The 17,873-nt window shown below is 35.0% G+C and overlaps 1 protein-coding gene across 1 annotated transcript; it reads right to left on the bottom strand.

The window, feature by feature from the left end:
• Positions 1–4,407: 4,407 nt before the first annotated feature.
• On the bottom strand, positions 4,408–8,773 carry LOC111370444 (putative E3 ubiquitin-protein ligase LIN-1). The gene is made up of 8 exons (XM_022992148.1): positions 8,624–8,773; positions 7,330–8,392; positions 7,150–7,234; positions 6,086–7,059; positions 5,855–6,002; positions 5,486–5,737; positions 5,046–5,355; positions 4,408–4,947 (listed from the first exon to the last, which is right to left on the bottom strand). The coding sequence occupies exons 1-8, from the start codon at positions 8,685–8,687 to the stop codon at positions 4,823–4,825; spliced, it is 3,021 nt and encodes a 1,006-aa protein (XP_022847916.1). The 5' UTR covers positions 8,688–8,773; the 3' UTR covers positions 4,408–4,822.
• Positions 8,774–17,873: the final 9,100 nt, after the last annotated feature.

Below are 17,873 nucleotides of genomic sequence, written 5' to 3' on the forward strand. Positions count from 1 at the left end.
GAGAGAAAATCAGGAAAGATTTACCAAATGAGGGGTAGAACTCAGTTTAGGGGTAAAAAATGACAAAACAGCGGTGGCAAGAAAAATGGAAGAGATAGATCTAAGTTACAAGAGAAGGCTAATGGGAGGAAATATTATGTTTATGGTAAATTAGGACATTTCATTAGTGAGTGTCATGAAGAGAAATACAAGAAATATTAGAGGAATGGTGAACCCAATGAGGCAAACGTTGTTGTCCAAAAAGATTAACCTGTTAAGGTTTACATGCTCTTAGATACTAAAACTAGCTGAAATTAACCTGTCTATGAACTCTTATATGTATGAGTGGATTCTTGACTTCGGTTCATCTTTTCATGTTAGATCAAATAAATTGTGATTTGATCATTTGCATGAGTCTCATCATGGATATGTAATTGCATAACGTGGAATTGCATATATGGTCACTAGCATGGGTCGTGTGACCGTCAGATTTGATAATGGTTTTGTGCACACACTAAAAAAAGTTAGGTATATTCCACATATGGAAAGGAATCTAATTCTTATGGGAGAGTTGGAGCGTATAGGTTTCACTAGTGCACTTGGTGATGAAATGTTAAAGATCTTTAATAAGCACTTAGAGCTTTTAAAGCTACTAGGAACACTGGCATTTACATCATGCATGCTGAAGTGATTGGTGGTTTAAATTCTATTATCATTGACACTGATCACACACAGAAGTGGCACAATAGGTTAGCTCGTGTTAATGTTAAGGGATATAAGTTTGTTAATGACAAGAATGTGTTTGGTAAGGATCAGTGTCTGACGTGCCATTTTACGATCATTGTGTGCTTGGTACCCATCGTGGGATGTCGTTTGCATCTAGTACACACAAGACATCTAGAGTGTTAGAATACATTCGTACTAATTTGTGAGATCCAGGGAGCAATCCCACTTTTGGTGGTAACAAATATTTTGGGTCTAATATTGATGATTTCACCATATGTGTGTGGGTTTATTTACTGAAAGATAAATCTAAAACTTCTTGTATTTTAAAATTTGAAAAGTTAAGGTGGAGAGCCAGACAGGTAAAAAAAAGTTAAATATTTGTGTGCTGATAACGGTCTCAAGTTTTGCAATGCTAAATTTGATAATTTATATAATGAATATAGCATCACTAATACCTTACACTCCCTAGTAAAACAAGGTTGCTAAAAGGATGAATTGTACTTTGCTTGATAAAGTTAGATGTATGGTGTTAAATTCTAATGTACCTAAGTCGTTTTGGGGGTGAAGTTGTTATGATTGCATGTTATTTGACTAATATGACTCTTTTCATTGCTTTAAATGGTGATACTCCGTATGAGATTTGATACGATAAATGTGCTTATTATTCTATACTTAGGTCTTTTAGCTGTACTATTTTCTCTTATCAAGTGAGGAAAAACTAGAACCTAGAACTAAAAAATGTGTCTTCTTAGGCTACATTGAAGGAGTCAAGTGATAGAGGTTATTGGATAGAAGCCAAAAGGGCATAAGAATAATCATAAGTCACTATGTCACATTTAATGAGTCTGAAATGCCTTAGAAAGAAAGTGGAGAATAATAAGTAGGGATGGCAATTGGGCTCGCCGGCTTGGGCCACCCGTGACTCGGCTCGAAAAAAGCCCAAGCCAGCCCGACTTGAGGCTCGGTTCTATCGAGCCAAAGCTCGGGCCGAGCCACAATCTAGGTTCCTAAAAAAAGGCAGTAGCGTGCTGCCTAATTTTAGGTAGCACAATGCTGCCATTTTTCCAATAATAATGTAGTAGGCTGTTGCCTATATATGAAGAGAGAAAAAAAAGAGTAAAAAAAGCGAGCCTGTCCGGCTCGGCTTGGAAAGGCCCGAGCCGAAAGCTCGGGTACATTCCCATTATTTCGAGCGGGGTAGAGAGTAATACACAAAATTAGCAGAATATAGAGTTAAAAGGTGATGAGAAAGTTGTTGAGTACTACCCTATCAATCGAAACCCTCTAGCCGACTATCAACTAGCTAAAGATAGAGAGAAAAGACCACATAGGGATCTCCGAAAAATGCCTGACTATAACATAGCCTAAACTAGTTATCAAGAACTAGTTAATAAGGAGCCAAATGCCTATGAGAAGGCTATGAGGAGTAAGAAGAGTGAAGAGCGGCTAGGTGCCATGAGAGAAGATGAGTTCTCTTGCCAAGAATCAAACTTAAGATTTAGATCCTAGAAATAAATATAAATTCATAGTAGAATGCAAATGGATTTAAAAAATTAAGGAGGGAACCATTGAAAGTGAGCTCGTGAGACATAAAGCTAAGTCAGTAGCCAAGGGGTACACTCAGAACGAAGTGATAGATTATAATGAGATCCTTTCATCAGTTGTTAAGTATATCACTATTAGGGTGATGCTTGCTCTTATTGCTTACTATGACCATGAATTTTAATAACTTGATGTCAAAATTGCATTTTTACATGGTGATCATGAAGTAAAGATTTTTATGAATCAACCCAAAGGTTTTGAAAGTCTAAACCTGACCATGTGTGTTTTCTAAAGAAATCATTTTATGGGTTAAAACAGTCTTCACGTCAATGGTACAAAAAGTTTAATTCTTATGTGTCCTCTATTGGTTTCAAGAGGAGTGAATTTGTTCATTGCTTTTATTACCTAAAATACATCACTAATAAAGAGTTAGTTTATTTTTTATATGCTTGATTGCAAACCAACTTCTGTGCCTCTTGAAAATCATTTTATTTTGTCAAAAGAACAATCAACTGCTAATAATGAAGAAAGAGAAGCTATAAATAATATTCCTTATTCAAATGTCATTTGCTCCATCGTGTACCTTAGGTTATGTACTAGATTTGATTTGGCTTTCACTATGAGTGTGTTAAGTAGGTACATTTCCAATCCTGGTCCCAAACATTAGAAAACATTAAAGTGGTTGCTTAGGTACTTGAAGGGTACTTTTGATGCATGGTTAGTTTATAAATCAGCTAATGAAGGTGTGAAACTTAAAGGTTTCACATATGCTAACTATAGTTATGATAGAGACAATAGAAATCAAACTTCCTCTTATATTTTTACTTTGTGTTACTCTTATGTGAGTTAGAAGTCTCAACTTCAACTATAGTTGCTTTATCAACCACTGATATGAGCTAGATGTTTTTGGGTCATTGATATGAGCCCTATCCAATCACCTTTGGTGCCAATATTTGTATTTTTCATTCACAGTTTTGATTCCCTTCTTAATAATTGATTTGGAACTTACTTTAGGTTGGTTTGATCAATTTAAAGTTATCAGTAACTCCACAGAATCAACCACCATTTTTATTTCTTCTGGTGTAACTTTCCTAAAATTCAAACACGTGAACCCAAAATTTGAAAAGTCAAAGAGACAAGACTAACAAAATAGCCTATTAAAGTAGTGGGCTTATTCTGGCCGCACCCAAAAGACAAAATCTGTACTAAATTCCATATATATTGCCTGTGTCAATCAATCTTTTAGAAATCACAAGAATCATTTGATAATATAAAAATTAAAGATATGCGTATATTACAAATAAATTTTAAAATGCTTTTTCATGTGAATGCAAGATTCATTTTTCCTTTTTCTATTAAAGCCTAAACTGATATATACAAATACAATCTCATTTAAATAAGTGACGATTTGACTTGAACTTTAACCTTCGCCTACTCTAATAAATGTTGAACTATTTGATCTAAAATTTTAAGCTATTAAGTAGATAACGCATACATCATTTAAATAATCTTTTAAATGAATTAATATGAATTTTAGTGTAAATTCATCTAAGAGTCCCAACCTTTTCTTCTATGTCATCCCATGTCCTCCTCAACCTTCTATTTGGGCCACTCTGTCTCCAACATTTTAAATTTGTACATACGATATCCCTTCAATACGGAAATCTTGTATTTATATGTTAAAATGACACGCAGTAGGCACATGATAAATGATTGATTATATTACTGTCTCAAAATAATTTCTCTCCACTCTAAGGATCGCTATATGGTAATGAATCTAGGGTTTTACCATTTGTACGGGAAAGTGCACAGGTAATTTTGCAGGTGGTGAGGTGGTAGCACTTGATTGACTGTTTTAACTATATATTTTACCCAAAATTCAATGAAATGTTGCAATGCGGCATTCTGTAAAAGTGCATGTAAAAATTTTCTGTACATGTAGCATTGTTTATGAACCTATATTGTTTAAGACAAAAGAAGTCACTCTTGTCTACTCTGATTGTCAGAATTTGAATCCAACAAAATTTGTGACATTAGGTATATCTAAATCTATTGTAGTTTCAGGAATTTGATTGAAAGATTTGGATACTAACATTCAAACTTCAATACAAAACTTGATCTTACATTGCAGAATTTGGCAAATACATTGACTCTAAGGCATCTTCCAGATCCATCTTCCACATGAAGCAAGCAGAGAGGAAAGAGTATTCAAAAGTTTTAGCGAAGAATATGATTCATCTATTTACAGGGAAATTTCCATTTTACAGATTGATGAAATCAATAACATAACTTCTTTCACAAAGGACACACAATACAAGGTATTAGAACAAAAAAAAGTTCCCTTCACAACATATAAACAAGATCAAGTTGGCGTGTATATGCATGCAAATGAAGAAGGAAATCCTTACAATTGTCTTACTATACTCCTAAATACGAAACCAAAGATGCTGATATTTTGGCAGCATTCCGAGTAACTCCTCAACCTGGAGTTCCTCCTGAAGAAGAAGGGGCTGAGCTAGCTGCCAAATCTTCTACTGCAAACTAAGACTTAAATGCTAATCTTCTTGTTATTTCTTCATGAATCTGTCCAACTGCTTGTCATAATTGAAATAAGCTCCTCAGCTGTCCAAGTTACTTGAGAGATTTTTGAAAGGCGATTCAGAAGCTCTTTATCTGTAGCCAATGGTTTGGAAAAATAATCTGAAAGAAAAGGGCAGTATAAGAAAATTGTTAAGAACATTCTATTTAACAAGAAATTTGGTGCAAGTTCAAGCTAAAATCAATGGAAATTCTTTTACCTGTACCCTTTATAAGGCTGAGTAACGAAAATGATGCCAGAATTCTTTCCTCGAGAGGCCTGTCATAGTTCAAGGATTCTACTAGTTGTGTCATGAGGACTGAGCATGCCTTGAATTTAAGATGTGTATCTCCAAGGGAATGGAGACCAATGCTCATCCAGCATACAGTCACCAGGCTTGCTCGTGCCAGGCATGGGATACCATTGGCCATTGAATCCGAAAGAGCCTCAAGAAGCCTCCCGTTGCCAATGGTAAGCAAAACCATTGCTGCTTTTCTTTGCCAAATTTCCACTGTTTTGTCCTCTTTATTCTGAGAATTGTCAGCATAAACTAGATAAGCTCAATAATTGGAAATCAAGACCAAATCACAACGATTTTATTATTATAGTATTTAATGGATATGCAGAAACAGATCAGATTCAATGGAGAATAGGACTCACCAATTGTAAGTATCCATCAACACCGATGTCCTTTCCATAAAACGAGTCTTCTGACTTCTCATCAAAGCCCGCTTTTCTCAAGAGCCATTTCTCCATTATTGGCTCTCCATTATAAGAAAAATGTCCTCCGAGAATTAGGAGAGCTCTGGCTGATTGCTCCTGGACTATCCCGTTGAACACTTGACAATCTAAAGCTTTTACCATTGCATCTACCACCTCTTCCCTATATACACTATACTCCAAAGGATCTCCCTGTAGAACAATTTAAGCGTTAATGTACCTGTCTAAGAATTGACCTTGTTCACATTTGACTACTGAATATTGTGTTTGTTGGAGGAAAAAGGAGAAAGAAGACAATTTTGAACTAACCATTAGATCTAGCTGTAGCAATATGACTGCAACTATCAGGCGTTCTTCTGGCCTTGCATTTTGGAGGTAGAGTAACAAAATATTCATTGTGTTTAAGCAGTCACATCCCATTATTAGTCCACCTAAGAATTCTTCTTTCTGGTTTCTTCTGGTGATTCCGAAAGATCAGGATCACTTTTAGTCAACAATGTTAACGAAATAACCATATAATCATATAACTGAAATTGTTACCTGTTAAGGCAGAGTAACTCTGTCAGTAATGCAAGAGCATGTCCATGAGAATTCATTTGCTTTCCGAGGAAAAGGAGGGATATAATAATGTCTTTCTTCAAGTTTTTGGACAAGAAGTGTCGACAGGTTCCATCAGCTTGAATACAATAATGTAGAACAGTAGCAGCTCTACTCTTCTCATAAGTGTCCCCGACGTCCGTCCTTCTGACAAGCAAGTTCAGCCCACCTAGTGAAATGATTTGTCTAGCATTCTCTAAATTTTTGTCTTCATTAAACCCCGTTAAAAGTTGGTCTAGGAAGTAATATGCTGCCACCTGAGGGCTGCTTCGAACTGTGAATAAGGATTGTGTTTGATCACCGAATTCTAGAACTCGAAGGACTAGTGGAATCCATTCTGTTGATATCATCTGCTTAGCCTTTGGCTTCACTAGGTAAAGTAGAGCTGCGGCTTTCAGAAATAGGCTGTTACTTCTCAGTAATCTTAGGAAGACATCAAGGTTCGGATCTGAATTCAATATGATTTTTGCATTCAACTCCCTCTTTGTTGCCAGTTCTGCTAAAATTGAGATAGCAAGTTCCAAGACTTCATCATCATTAGAGACAAATAAAACCTCCATTATTCCTTCCATAACAGGAACCTGTGATAATGAATTTTCAATTGTGGGATCTCCTTGAGAATCCAACCAAACTTTGCTCACCACACGAATTGCCATTTCACAATCAGTCAGGCTACCTAAGGAGCAAATAACAGAAATGGCTCTCAATACGTCGTTGGAGGGAGAAAGATGGACATTTTCAGCTTTCTTGATTATGGAATTTTTAGGCTTATAGTTTTCCTCTACCAAGCACTGTGTTGGTTCATTGCGGCAAGCTAAAAACCTGAAATAATCTGATTTCTGATTTTCTGGCCACAATTCAACTTTCGGTTTTCTGTAACTTTGACTTGACAACAATTGTTGATCCATAGCTCTCTCCTGTCAAGATTATCAAGATAAATATAAATCATGTTTATAATATCACCTATCAAAAAATTTAATTTATTCGAGAGGATACCGGTTACCTACTTCAACATGACTGCAATGCTTGATTTCTTCTTCTACCATACAGAACTTCTCTTCTCCCTTTGGATTTCCAAAAACAGCTTGATATCTTTGGGCACAAAGACACAAGGGAAAAATGTATATAATCTATTCTCATTCTCCTATGAAAAGAGATAACAGAACATCTATTTAACTCAAACTTACAGTGATTTATTACTGATGGAATGATAAGAAGTTGAAGAGTCCGAAGATCTCCTTCTTGAACGAGCATGGCTTATTTTCGAAGGTAACGGAACAGAAGGAACAACAGGAGCTGGAACACCAATTTTAAGCCACTCCTTGTAGTAAAAAGCAAACTGTATTGTCCCAAAATCCAATTGACTATTATACAACTTGTTAAGAGCCTTAATCTTTTTCTCCTTGTCAACATATTTCGAATTAGAAAGAAATTTAAGCTCTTTAGCGTACCAAATCTTGAGGTGAAGTAAGTGGGGAAGAAAGAAATGTTCCCAAAGTTCAGGAAGCAAATGTGCTCGCGCAAGAAATGGCGAATCACAAAACACTTGCAGGACGTGTTTAGCCGAATTTCTATAATTTTCCGCAATCCTGTAAGCAATTGATAAGTAAAGTTGTGCGCAAGCTGAGAGATATGAATTGGATGCTCCACAAGTTGAACCATCTATTGAGGTTTTGGAATTCAAGGAAGCTACAATGTTCAACAGCTGAATAGAATTCTTCAGTGATTTCTTATTTATCTCTTGACTTTCGACCAATCCCTCAATACTCTGAATTCCCAATTCCATATTGGCAAAAACTCCATTATCTGATGAATACTTCTTCCTTTTCACAAAGCAAGAATAACACTTTTCTCTGATTGTTTTGCGAAAATTCTTGTCTCTTGAATACTGGCCTACATATCCACTCAAGATAGAAATCACAGCTTTAATAGCCGCATCATCAATTGCAGGCTCATCTTTTCTAGAAGTCCCTTCTGTGACAGACTTTGTATTCGATCTCTCAGAGTCTGAATCCCTTCTTCTTGATGAAAAAACCGTAGAACCGTTGATTGAATTGGCCTTTTCACTCCTCTGCTTAGATGAAGCATCAAATCTTCTTCTGTCATGGCATATGTAAATAGGCAGTGTAATCGACTCATCTTGGACTCTCCTGTCTCTAAACTTCACCTTTTTTCTGGTTTCCAGAGATTTTTGGTGCTCAAATCCTTCTTCAGATAGCAGTTCGTGGAGGGATGCCATGGATTGGTGTGCTGCAAGTGGATAGGGACCGAAAATGGAGTAATTATTGAAAGTTTCATCGATGTTCTTTCAGAACCAAAAGATCACAAAAAAACGCAACAAAAGACAAAGTACAGTTGGTAATTCAACTCAACCACAGAAAATGAGGACAAGATTGCTAAATGATTTCCCCTTTTTTTTTAATACCATTGATAATTACTACATAGTTTTCCACAAGCCATACAGCACGTCGAAAGTCGAACCTGTGAATAATGTATAGTCCATCGTACCGAACACGGGCTTTCTTGAATGGACATATATTTCCATTCACTATTTATTTACCATGTGGGAACTGATGAATAATGCAGAAGAATAGAGTTTTTGGACAAGGCAATTGGTCACGGTGCAAATGTTTGGACGATTATGGTTTTCAGACAGTAGTATCTCTCAGTCTTGCTGGGCGTCACAAACTATAATAGTACACAATCCAGGCTTGTCTTAAAGCCCAGAACATGTGACTCAGTGGGGACCCTGCAAATTCAATCAGCCATCGCTTCAAGATTCCTTCTTACATAGGTAATCTTCACAATATGATCATCATCTACCCTGCCTTTGTGGGGACAACACCAAGACTCTAGAAGAATTTTTTCCTTTTTCTTTTTTTGACTGGTCCTAATTTTGAGACATTAGTTAATAGAATTCCTTTTCAATACTGAAATGATAAAGAGTTTTAAGATTCATTTGGAATAAAGAAAATGTAGTAGAGTATGGAATATACTACATGTACATAATGCTGTATTCATAACGATGTCCGCCCCTCCATGCCACCTTCCTTGCATGGAGGGCAGCCCACTTTGAATATATAAGGGCAACCTACTTCGAATATAATATACTTTTGAAATGGGTCTCTTTCCATGTAAGGAATGTGAATACCGTTATAGATACCTTGATATGCGTGCAGCATCACCCCAAAAGTATTAGCATGAAGTGTTGCTTTTTTGTTCTATATATTTTACGGTCTTAATATGTGTATAAAACTTATAGTTTTGACTAAATACAATCAAGTTTTACAAGTCCTACATTTTATCTATACAATAGAAGTCAAAATGGTCTTGACCTCACCTCAGTTCGTTCTCTTTCATTGGACAAAAGCAATTTTAAGAAAGAAAATCCCGATCAATAATGGGATTCGTAAAAACCATCATACTCGGGGAAATTTCACTCATTCTACCAATGAAGACTTGTACGCGAATGACAACATCAAACGTCACAAATCCACCTCCTGTACATAACGAGTAGAACGAGCTCACTTTATAATTTTGTGACGTGTACATGATTAGGTAGCTAGGGTTCTTGTTATTCATTTTAATTGTTATTTATTTCGGTCTTTTAGACCTCAGTTGTTTTTTGAACTCTGCAGAATTAAAATTTTTAATCCACTTCTCGCTCTGTCGGTGAATGGAGGATTAAAATTCAAAAATACGAGCATGATAGCATACAAAAGGTTAATTTGTCCAGACGAAGCAAGGCACGGAAGAAGTGACAAAGAAAATAGAATGTGGATTGATAGAATTCTGTGCCCCGTGACAAGTGTTTTTGTCCCTTTCTAGTTTTTATCATCTCTTTTATTCTCTACTTTTTTCTCCGTGATTGCCCATTCCCCACTACTATTGATCCATTTATTTCATTGGGTCTTCCTCATTTACCTGACATGATACATTTGTTATTCTAACTTTTTAATTATTCCATGTATATCTCGTGAGACTCACAATTTTTATTAATTTTTTCATTAAATATTACATCAATTTTTATCGAAGTTTGTTAAAACTATTATTAAAAGTCTTTGAAATAATTTTTGACGGGTTAAGATTGTTAGGCTCCTCTTTGGATTTTGGATTTTATTGAAACATAAAAATTATTTTTAAACTTCATTTTGCAGGTAAATTTTTATCAGTGGCATCAAAGCCGACTTTGTGTTTATTAGAAGTTGTTTTTGAATTTTGGAACAATCAATAGTTAAATGTTATTATTTTCTTGTTTCTAGCTTTTAAAAAAAATTATTTTCATATTCTAAAATTTGCTTTTAAAAAGAAAACAATCTTTTGGTCAAAATTGGGTCGAAAAATGGTGGGCCAACGACAATGTAGCCACAAAAACCGCCATCGACTGTGGCGACGACCGCCATCTCGCATGCATGGCAACTAGTTCACAAGGCAACTGCTACACACAAAGACAGCTACGAGCATTCCTGTAATTTTTACAGCAGCATGAAGAATTGCTACAATGGAGATATGCCGCGGCATGTCGCAAGTGCAACACCAACAATGGCAAGCGCCGTCCCCAAAAATCAATTTTAGGGTTTGTCAATTTGCTTTGGAGGTGGGGCCTCATGTGCAATTTGTGAAATTGTGGGCCCTTGCCTATAATTCTGATTCAAGGGATCATGTTGCAATTTTGAAAGTAAGGCTTACTTGCAATTTGAGAAATTGGGAGGACTGTCTATAATTTAAAAATAAAGGTCATAATGCAATTTCAAATGCGGTTTTGAATATAAATTTTGTAAAAGATTTTAATTTGAATTTCAAAATTCTTCGACCTTAAATTCAATTTAACAAAGAATTCTGTTTTGACCAATTAAAATTTATTTAAAATTCAAAACTTTTTAAATTATCGTTAAAATTGGATTTAAACAAAAATTTAGAACTTTGAACCTAAATTGAATTTTATTTTATTTAGGATTTTTATCCTAAATTGAAATGTTAATTCAATTTGCCGTAAAATTGTGGAATTGGAACTATAATTTTGGTGTTTAATTAAAATTTAATTTTAATTAAATAACCTACTCATTAAATTAATTAATTAGTTTTATTAATTATTTATTTAATTGTACCGATACATCTGTCTAAATTAGTTTAGACAGTCTTAATTGCTAGAAATTTAAAATATGTTTACATATAATATCTAATATTATATACACAGGTAATGAGCCCCTTTGCTAATTTTATACTAAATACCGATGATATGTCATATTAATTCATTGGTGGATATGACACATCACCATGCTTAGGATAAAATGAGCAACGATGTCCGTTAAATCATTTCTCTATATAGGAATAAATTTATGTGATAAATTTATATATAATGAATTACAATGGACTCGATCATGTAGTTGTATTGAATGGTTGGTTTTAATTCTTGTTGTTTTGAGCCTACAAGCTCTTACTAATTTTGGACATGCGACTCTATTATTATTATTATTATGGGTTTCCATGTCTAAATCTATTATAGCTGAAGATGCAAGAAGAGGCAAAGACCATAGAAATGAAGATTGTATGATTCAATACTATGTCCCCTTAGAAAATGACCAACTAGTCTTCCTTATGTTTCTGGATGATAAATAGTAAAAAGCCATAATCTTTCATATTATTATATGTATGTTTATTTGCATATTAAATGTATAATAAAATATATAATATATGAATGATGGGACAAATGCATGTTAAACCCCTCATTAAAATATTAAGTCAAGTTTATAATTCGTCTTTTATAATTATAGTGAAAATTGAGTCTCTTATCAATCTCAGTCTAATCAGTACACTCAAGACTAGTCATTTAAGGATATATTTGGCATTATGAAATATTATATATTTTATGGATGATGTATTTGACTTAACTAAAAAAAAATTGTTGAGTACACTCAAAGAGATGAATTCTAGAATCATATTAAACTATCGCATATGATATATGAAGACAAAGAGTTACCGATTTCATGATCTAGTGGTTGTATGTAGATACAACTAATACTAGTACCTACCGAAATATTTTATTGAGGATTGTTGGATACACTCAATGCTTTAATATAACAAATAGATCTTAGCCTACTTGGAGTCAAGTATTGGTTCTATTAATTAATGTGAGAATGTCATAAATTTATTTTAAACAATGGGAGCATAATTAACTTGACTAAAGATCATGTAAATTAACTAATGCATTTATCGGTACATATTATATCTTTATTTTTTAGCATTTATAATTTTAAATCAAGAGTAACCATATGAATTTGATAAGCATACTGGATACCAACAATCTAATCGTGCCAAATTTTCTAGATTGGCACCACAATCTAAGAATTGTTCTCAAGTATGAAAAAATTAGTTATATCCTTGTACAGTCCTATCTAGAGATACCTATTAATGCGAACCCACGTAGCAATTGAAGCTATGAAATACACGAGATTGAATCGAACCCAAAAAAGTCAAATAAATCAAAGTTTTGGATTTGACTCAAAAATAATGAATCAAGCAACCAATCAATTGCCTACGATGTATTTACCTCTTAATCACAAGATTTGTAAATCTCACGCAGTTGTTTGAAAGCCACAAGATTTAATCTTAATAAGTTCAGTAAATTGCTCGATGAAGAAAAATGATTGAAAGCAAATTTGCCTCTCAAATTGAATATAATATTAAAGTTGTGTTACAATGTGAATAATGTTTTCTATTTATAGGACACTGATAAAAACCTAGTTAAAACGAATTAAAAGTCCTAAAGAATATAAAAATTACCAAAAAAGTAAAGTGCAAACAAAATTAAAGGATCTCGCATATTTTGGAAATTTTACATCCACCGTTGAACTATGCGGTCACATAGTTGTGTAGTTTCCTCCTCTTTGTCCATTGCTCGAATCATGTTGACCCAATGTTATTCTTCTCCCAAACCCAACATGAAACTTGTTCTTTGACATGTTAACGTCAACCTTTGGACTTCTTGGCTTGAACACTTGATTGTGTGGCTTGGATCACATCATCCCATCCCTCTTCAATAGGATTCGACCTCGAATCTATATTTTGAAGATTCAAATTGTAGCCATTGTTGTCAATCATTGCAATAACATAGAATGATCAATCTCCTTTAGGATGAAACCTTGACCTCCTTTGCAACCAAACATGCCCCTTTTGCCTACACATCCAAAACCAATCACCTAGTTTGAATACTTTATGTTATTTTCCTATGCTACCTTTTGATGCATATAATTCGATCCCCATATCATTGTTGAATGTTTCTCCTTCAATGCTTATCAAATTATCCAGTTTCATCGAAACAGTTAGATATTCAATGGGTGGTATCCCATCAATCAAGTCTTCCTGGAAAAGTCTACTTGTGAGAGATATCCAAATTGGAGAGGGGTTCGTTAGTCCTCACCAAAGCACTCTCAATCTCATTCCTTTTTACGTAGAAGCTCACGTTGGATTTTTCTCTCCTCTCAGAAGACTCACTTCCGTTTCTCTCTTGTGACTTTACTCTTTTTTCTCACATTTAGCCACTTCTCTTTCTTCTCTCCTACTCTCCTTTTGTCTCTCATTGCTTTTCTTCTCTTCCTCACATCTCAACCTCAATTGGTCCTCTTAGACTTGATATGGTGGTAAAGGGTACAAGTGCAACATCTCTAACATCTTTTACAAAGTTGCACCTATTATTGAATCCATCATGTTTCACCTTCCTATCATACTGCCATGGCCTACCCAACAAAATGTTTCCAGGATGCATAGGAAATATGTCACATAGTACTTCATCGCTACACCTCCCAATCGAGAAATTCACTAGTACTCTCCTATTCACCTTAACATCTCCACAATCATCTAACCACTGTAATTTATAAGGTTTAGGATGTTTTATCGTAGTCAATCCTAATTTATCAACAAGTATTGTACTAGCAATGTTAGTACAACTAGCCCATCAATAATTAAACTACATACCTTATTTTTGACATGGCATCTAGTATGAAAGATGGTCTCCCGTTGTTGGTCCTCATCATCCACTTTGATTTGTATATTGAGAGCACGCATCACTACAAGTGCTTCCCCTTCGACTGGGTACTCTACTACATCACCATCGCTAGCATCTTCTAACTCAGGCATCTCATCTCGATCACTATCAATCACTATTTTTCCATTGACACACAAGATCATAGTCCTTTTATTCGAACATTGAGAAGCAATGTCCCTTGATCCCAAGAACTTAAAGCATTTGATATCTCGATTCTTAGAAGGTTGGGAATCCACCTTAGGAGTAGCTTTGCTAGCTATTTTCTCCTTTCCCCTTGGTAGTTTGGTCTTGCTACTCGAAACAGCCACACCACCTCCATTTTCATCCCACTTCAACCTCCATGAAGTGTTAGAAACTGAAGAACTCAATGGATACCTAGTTGTCACCCTCCTCTTCAACTGTCTCTTCAAGCATTTGATATCTCGATTCTTAGAAGGTTGGGAATCCACCTTAGGAGTAGCTTTGCTAGCTATTTTCTCCTTTCCCCTTGGTAGTTTGGTCTTGCTACTCGAAACAGCCACACCACCTCCATTTTCATCCCACTTCAACCTCCATGAAGTGTTAGAAACTGAAGAACTCAATGGATACCTAGTTGTCACCCTCCTCTTCAACTGTCTCTTCACCTTCAAAGCCACATGTAGCATGTCCTCCAAATCTACATAATATTGTAACTCCACTACATTAGCTATTTTCCTATTCAAACCATTCAAAAACCTAGCCATTTTGACTTCTCGATCCTCCTCCACATTCGCCCTTACCATTAACATCTCCATCTTCTTATGGTAATTTTTCATGCTCCTAGAACCTTGGTAGAGGCCTTGTAACTTTTTATGAAGCTTCCTATAATATTGACTAGGCACGAACCTCTTCAATATGATAACTTTCAATTCCTCTCAAGTGTTAATTGGCCTTTCACGGTTCCTCCTCCTTAATGTCACCACTTGATCCCACCCAGTTATGCATAATCAGTGAATTCAAGGACTATAATTTTCACCTTCTTTTCCTTCAAATAATTGTGGTAATCGAAAATCAATTCCACCATTTTCTCCCACTCTAGGTAAGCTTTCGAATCAATCCTACCCTTGAATGATGGAATTGTCATTTTAATATTACCCATACTTCCATCCACTTCATCTCCAACAAGATTCCTACCCTTTCTTTCAACCCTAGTTCCTCTATTCCTCATTCTCCCTATTTCATCCTCAACTAATGCATCTTTGTCCAAGTCACTACCGTTTTCGAATTCTACCCAATTCTCCATCATAGGCTCCCGCCTACATTGTCTCCTTGCATTGGTTGGCAGATTGGCAAGCACCGTATCTTGCCTTTCCATCTATGCTTCTTACCTATCCAACCTATCTCGTACATCTTCAAACGATCTTTCGAACCATCATATCACCTCATCCGACATGTTGACCTGATTGTGGTTCCTGCTTGAAGTTGAATCTTCCCTATCAAACATCCTGAAATTAATTTATGATCCGCCTCACATATGTACTCTCGTGTATCACTCAATTTAGCTTTTACTCGCTAATAGTATCATCACTCTGCCTTTTTCCACTCAATACTTTTGCTCAAGTGCTTCAAATAATAATTTCGAACTCAACCAGGAATTATTCTCATAGAATTCAAACCAAAATGTAAGTGACAATTGTAACTGTAGTAGACTCAATAAAGAAAGGAAATAATTGGACAAATTGGAATGAAAACTATTGTACTTCAAGAAATTGATATTGAATTTTAGATTGGACCAGATAGAAATAAAATTTTGACTCAAAAGAATAATGGAATTGCAGGTAATTTCTGAATTAAATCAAACATTAACAATAATTAAATTATTTTTTTTTTTTTGAATTTTTGGATTTTTTTTTTTTTGTTTGCTTGGAAATTCAATTAAGGAACCAGCAAAACAAACGAAAATTGACTTGGGTACTAAAATAGCCCAATAACAACTTTTGAATATATATATATATTGTGTTTTTATAGATTGAAGACTCAAAAGACGAAGAATACGAAGAAAAAGAAAAAAACAAGAATCAAACAAAAGAAAATGATATGACCTTGATTTTTTGGAGCCTAAGTTCTGATGCCGACTGATGCTAACCCAAGTAGCAATTGAAGCTACGAAACCCACACAAGATTGAATCAAACCCAAGAAAGTCAAATAAATTTGAATTTGACCCAAAAATAATGAATCAAGCAACCAACCAATCGCCTACAATGTATTAGCCTCTTGATCTCAAGATCTGTGAATCTCACCCGATTGTTTGAATGTCACAAGAATTAATCTTGATAAGTTCAATAAATCGCTCAATGAAGAACAAGAATTGAAAGTAAATCTGCCTCTCAAATTGAATGTAATATCAAAGTTGTGTTACAATGTGAATAATGTTTCCTATTTATAGGACACTCATAAAAACCCTAGTTAAAATGAAGTAAAAGTCCTAAAGAATATAAAAGTTTTCAAAAAAGTAGAGTTCTAAAAAAAATGAAAGATCTCACGAATTTTGGAAATTTTGCGTCCACCATTGAACTATGTGGTCATATAGTTGCTTGGGATGCAGTCGCTTAGAAGTATCAAATTCTCCAGCTATAGTCCTTACTTGGTCACATGCGGCCGCATGGTTTGTATAACTATGCGGTCGCATAGTTGTGTGGTTTCCTCCTCTTTGTCCATTGCTCGAATCATGTTGACCCAACGTGATTCTTCTTCCAAGCCCAACGTGAAACTTGTTCTTTAGCATGTTAACGTCAACCTTTTGGACTCCATGGCTTGACACTTGATTCCATGGCTTGGATCACATAACCTATTGATGACTCAACGGAGAAAAAGGTGGTTTATAATAAATATAGTATAACAATAGTATAGCAATATGTGTGATACTTACATCTATGACATCTAAGTTGCAGAATGATGCAGGAGGATTCGAGTCGAGTGATGCTGATTTGTCAGATAGCACGATGATGGCGCTAAGATATCATGAGATGGCAGATTAGCGCAAAGATGGGAAGTGAATAGCAATTATTTCCTTGATTTGGAGAATTTGATACGTCTTTGGTAATTTGGCCATAACTTTGGCTACGGTTATCAGAATCACTATTATGACCCCAATCTGGAAAGCTCTCTTCGAATAGGTGGGCTCAATTTCAAGTCCAAAATCCGTTGTTTTCCTTTCCGAAATTCAATTTTTAGTTATTTTTTACTATTTATGGTAATATTTTGTTTCCCTTTTTCTATATGTTAGAAAACTCGAATTGAGCCAAATTTTTGGCAACCTACTTTTTTTACTTAATATTTTATTCTGGTGTAATTTCGGAATTTTGCCATTTTTGGTAATTTTCCTATAATTTCGTATTTTGCAGCTATTTAACCCGGCTTGTAGGTTAATTTTGGTCATTCTGCATTATTAATAATATTGAGTTGATTTCAGAGTATTTTCTCTGATTTTTTTGGGCGTTTTCTTTCATTTCTTTCTTGCGAATCATCTATTACAACAAGCCAATAGGATAATCACTATCCTACCCCGTGTCACAGAACCAACATGAATAATGGATGTTAACACTATATTTTTTATCTCAAGGAGTTGCATGATGAACAATCATGTGTAGAAAGATATGAGACTTCCAAGAAATTGTACCAGTGCCAAATGACTGAAGGATCTTCAGTCAATACTCATGTATTAAAGA

The sequence above is a fragment of the Olea europaea genome, chromosome 21 (genome assembly GCF_002742605.1).
Source record: "Olea europaea var. sylvestris chromosome 21, O_europaea_v1, whole genome shotgun sequence".
NCBI classification, from domain to species: domain Eukaryota; kingdom Viridiplantae; phylum Streptophyta; class Magnoliopsida; order Lamiales; family Oleaceae; genus Olea; species Olea europaea.

Bases quoted from the DNA above. Each gene is read 5' to 3' on its own strand.
- LOC111370444 (XM_022992148.1), bottom strand. From the start codon at position 8,687: ATGGAAATATATGTCCATTCAAGAAAGCCCGTGTTCGGTACGATGGAC. The intron at 6,003-6,085 runs GTAACAATTTCA...CGGAATCACCAG, and splicing joins GAGTTACTCTGCCTTAACAG to AAGAAACCAGAAAGAAGAAT. The intron at 5,738-5,854 runs GTTAGTTCAAAA...ATTGTTCTACAG, and splicing joins TGCTACAGCTAGATCTAATG to GGAGATCCTTTGGAGTATAG.